Source organism: Nannospalax galili, unplaced genomic scaffold, assembly GCF_000622305.1.
Source record: "Nannospalax galili isolate Female #2095 unplaced genomic scaffold, S.galili_v1.0 scaffold252, whole genome shotgun sequence".
NCBI classification, from domain to species: domain Eukaryota; kingdom Metazoa; phylum Chordata; class Mammalia; order Rodentia; family Spalacidae; genus Nannospalax; species Nannospalax galili.
Genome location: NW_008333886.1, coordinates 3,657,287 through 3,659,817, shown reverse-complemented (window position 1 = coordinate 3,659,817; position 2,531 = coordinate 3,657,287). Strand labels below are relative to the sequence as shown.

Below are 2,531 nucleotides of genomic sequence, written 5' to 3'. Positions count from 1 at the left end.
GAGGGAGAGAGGAGGGAGAGGGAGGGAGAGGGAGGGAGAGGGAGAGGGAGAGGGAGGGAGGGAGAGAGAGAGTCTTTTGTTTGAAGGCAGTGCAGCACCTTTGCTGATGTTCAGCCTACAGCTGTGAAGGGGTTTGGGGGTTCACCCTCCTTATGATTTCAGTGAAGGTCCCAGGGCAAGATGCCCGGAAGCATGTGACTTCCAGCTCCCTCAGCCTTCCATCCTTGTTGCATTGCTTGTGATACCCTGTCAAGACCCTTAGTGTTGAGATTTAAAGATCTGGTGGAAACTTTCAACACCATCCTTATTTTCTAAAATAAACCAAATGTGGAAAAACCTTGATTTTTTGACTTGGTCTTCAGCTGTTATAAATTTCCTGTAATACACACAGCCAATAGTGAGCAGAACACAGGAGACAGAGCTCTGGCTAGAGATCCAAGTCTGCTCTGTATCAGCCCCCATTTTGAGATATTAAAGTGTCCTAGGGTTGGGGACATGGCTCAGTAAAGTGCTTAATTCATAAGCATGAGGAACAGGGTTTGATACTCAGAACCAAGTAAAAGGAAGTTGGGCATGGTGCCATGTGCTTCTAATCCCAGCACTGGGGAAGTGGTTGTAGATAATAAATCCCTGGAGCTTCCTGGGGCGGTCTAGCCTAACTGGTGAGATCCAGCCCAGTGAGAAACCCTGTCTCCCAAATGGTGGATGGTACCTGAGGAAGCAGCTGAAGTCACTCCCTGGCCCTCAAAGGCACATACACCCATGCATGTAAGTGCATAAACATCTGCATATACTTAAACATACAGACGTATGTACACACATTAAAAAATAATGTCTCGGCAGCACAAGCACATGACATCATGCCATCTTCTTACATCTCTGTGGGGCAACAGAGGCTGCAGATCCCTGAGATATTCTAGGACTTTCCAGCCATGGATGCATCTGCTGTGAGCTCAGGCTGCCCCTGCCTGCCCCATCACTCACTCTGGCAATTGGATTCCTCTTTGAGTTGTCTTCGCCTTCCCTACAGGCGGCAGCGAACTTGATCCACTCCCTCTTCTGTCTTCGGACCATCTGCCACGTTGTCGTGCCGTTCTCAATGTCTAGTTCTTTCACCTGAAGCGAAATTGGTTCATGTTTCTCATGGTATTAGGAAACTCGTACTTAGAAATATTACTTAACATTGTAAGATGCGTCCAGAAGAAACAGTGGAGCCCAATTTTCTGATTTACAGTTCTGGATAGACACAACATTCCCACCCCTGACTGTGATTGCTTTCGGAAGCATCTATCTGGAAGGTCCTAGTGAAGGAAATTTCAATGGGCGTGCTTTGAGCTCAGAGTTGTCTCTACGGCACCACGTGGTGTTGCTTTCTTTGCTCCACCTGTCTTCCCCAGGTAGAGGCCTCTTCCGCATCACCCTTCCCTGATCTCTGACTGGACTTCACTGTCCCTTGAGGAAGGTGCTATCACGACAGGGGAAAGGGAGTTTTGTCTTCCGTTGATGACGTTACTGTGGTTGAGATCTGCATGTGTTATAGCAAAATTAGAAGAATGTTTTCAACTTGACAGCCTTGGCAGCAATACTGTGGACACCTTTCTGCCTTCCCCGTGCATGGCTGCCCCGTGCACGTTTTGTCTGAACTTGATCCACTCCCTCTTCTGTCTTCGGACCATCTGCCACGTTGTCGTGCCGTTCTCAATGTCTAGTTCTTTCACCTGAAGCGAAATTGGTTCATGTTTCTCATGGTATTAGGAAACTCGTACTTAGAAATATTACTTAACATTGTAAGATGCGTCCAGAAGAAACAGTGGAGCCCAATTTGAGGAGCAAAGGAATTAATATTCTGATTTACAGTTCTGGATAGACACAACATTCCCACCCCTGACTGTGATTGCTTTCGGAAGCATCTATCTGGAAGGTCCTAGTGAAGGAAATTTCAGTGGGCGTGCTTTGAGCTCAGAGTTGTCTCTATGGCACCACGTGGTGTTGCTTTCTTTGCTCCACCTGTCTTCCCCAGGTGGAGGCCTCTTCCGCATCACCCTTCCCTGATCTCTGACTGGACTTCACTGTCCCTTGAGTTTAAAGATCATTACTACTCCGTTTGTGAGTGGATTCCGTTTGAAATGGAAGGTGCTATCACGAAAGGGGAAAGGGAGTTTTGTCTTCCGTTGATGAAGACTTTACTGTGGTTGAGATCTGCATGTGTTATAGCAAAATTAAAAGACTGTTTTCAACTTGACAGCCTTGGCAGCAATACTGTGGACACCTTTCTGCCTTCCCCGTGCATGGCTGCCCCGTGCACGTTTTGTCTGTATCTTGCTGTGTTTGGCCTTGTGTGGTTTTAAGTTGTGGCTATTGCTGGTAGATGCTTAAGAATTTGACACTACTGAAGAGTTTAGAAATGCTACTAGAAGCCCAAACATATTTGTGCACACACAAACACATACATGTTTATTTTTAGAAGTTCCAATGTCCTTATGGATGATTATATGTTTATTTAAGGCTTAGTGTAATTACTACTCTTGGAA

General features: G+C 46.3%; 1 protein-coding gene across 1 annotated transcript in view; it reads right to left on the bottom strand.

The window, feature by feature from the left end:
* Dsg4 (desmoglein 4) overlaps nt 1-2,531 on the bottom strand; it is a 36,713-nt gene that overhangs the window by 25,888 nt on the left and 8,294 nt on the right. The window contains exon 4 of the mRNA XM_008828854.1: nt 985-1,116. Within this exon, the coding sequence (XP_008827076.1) occupies nt 985-1,116 (132 nt within the window). The remainder of the gene's footprint in view (nt 1-984; nt 1,117-2,531) is intronic.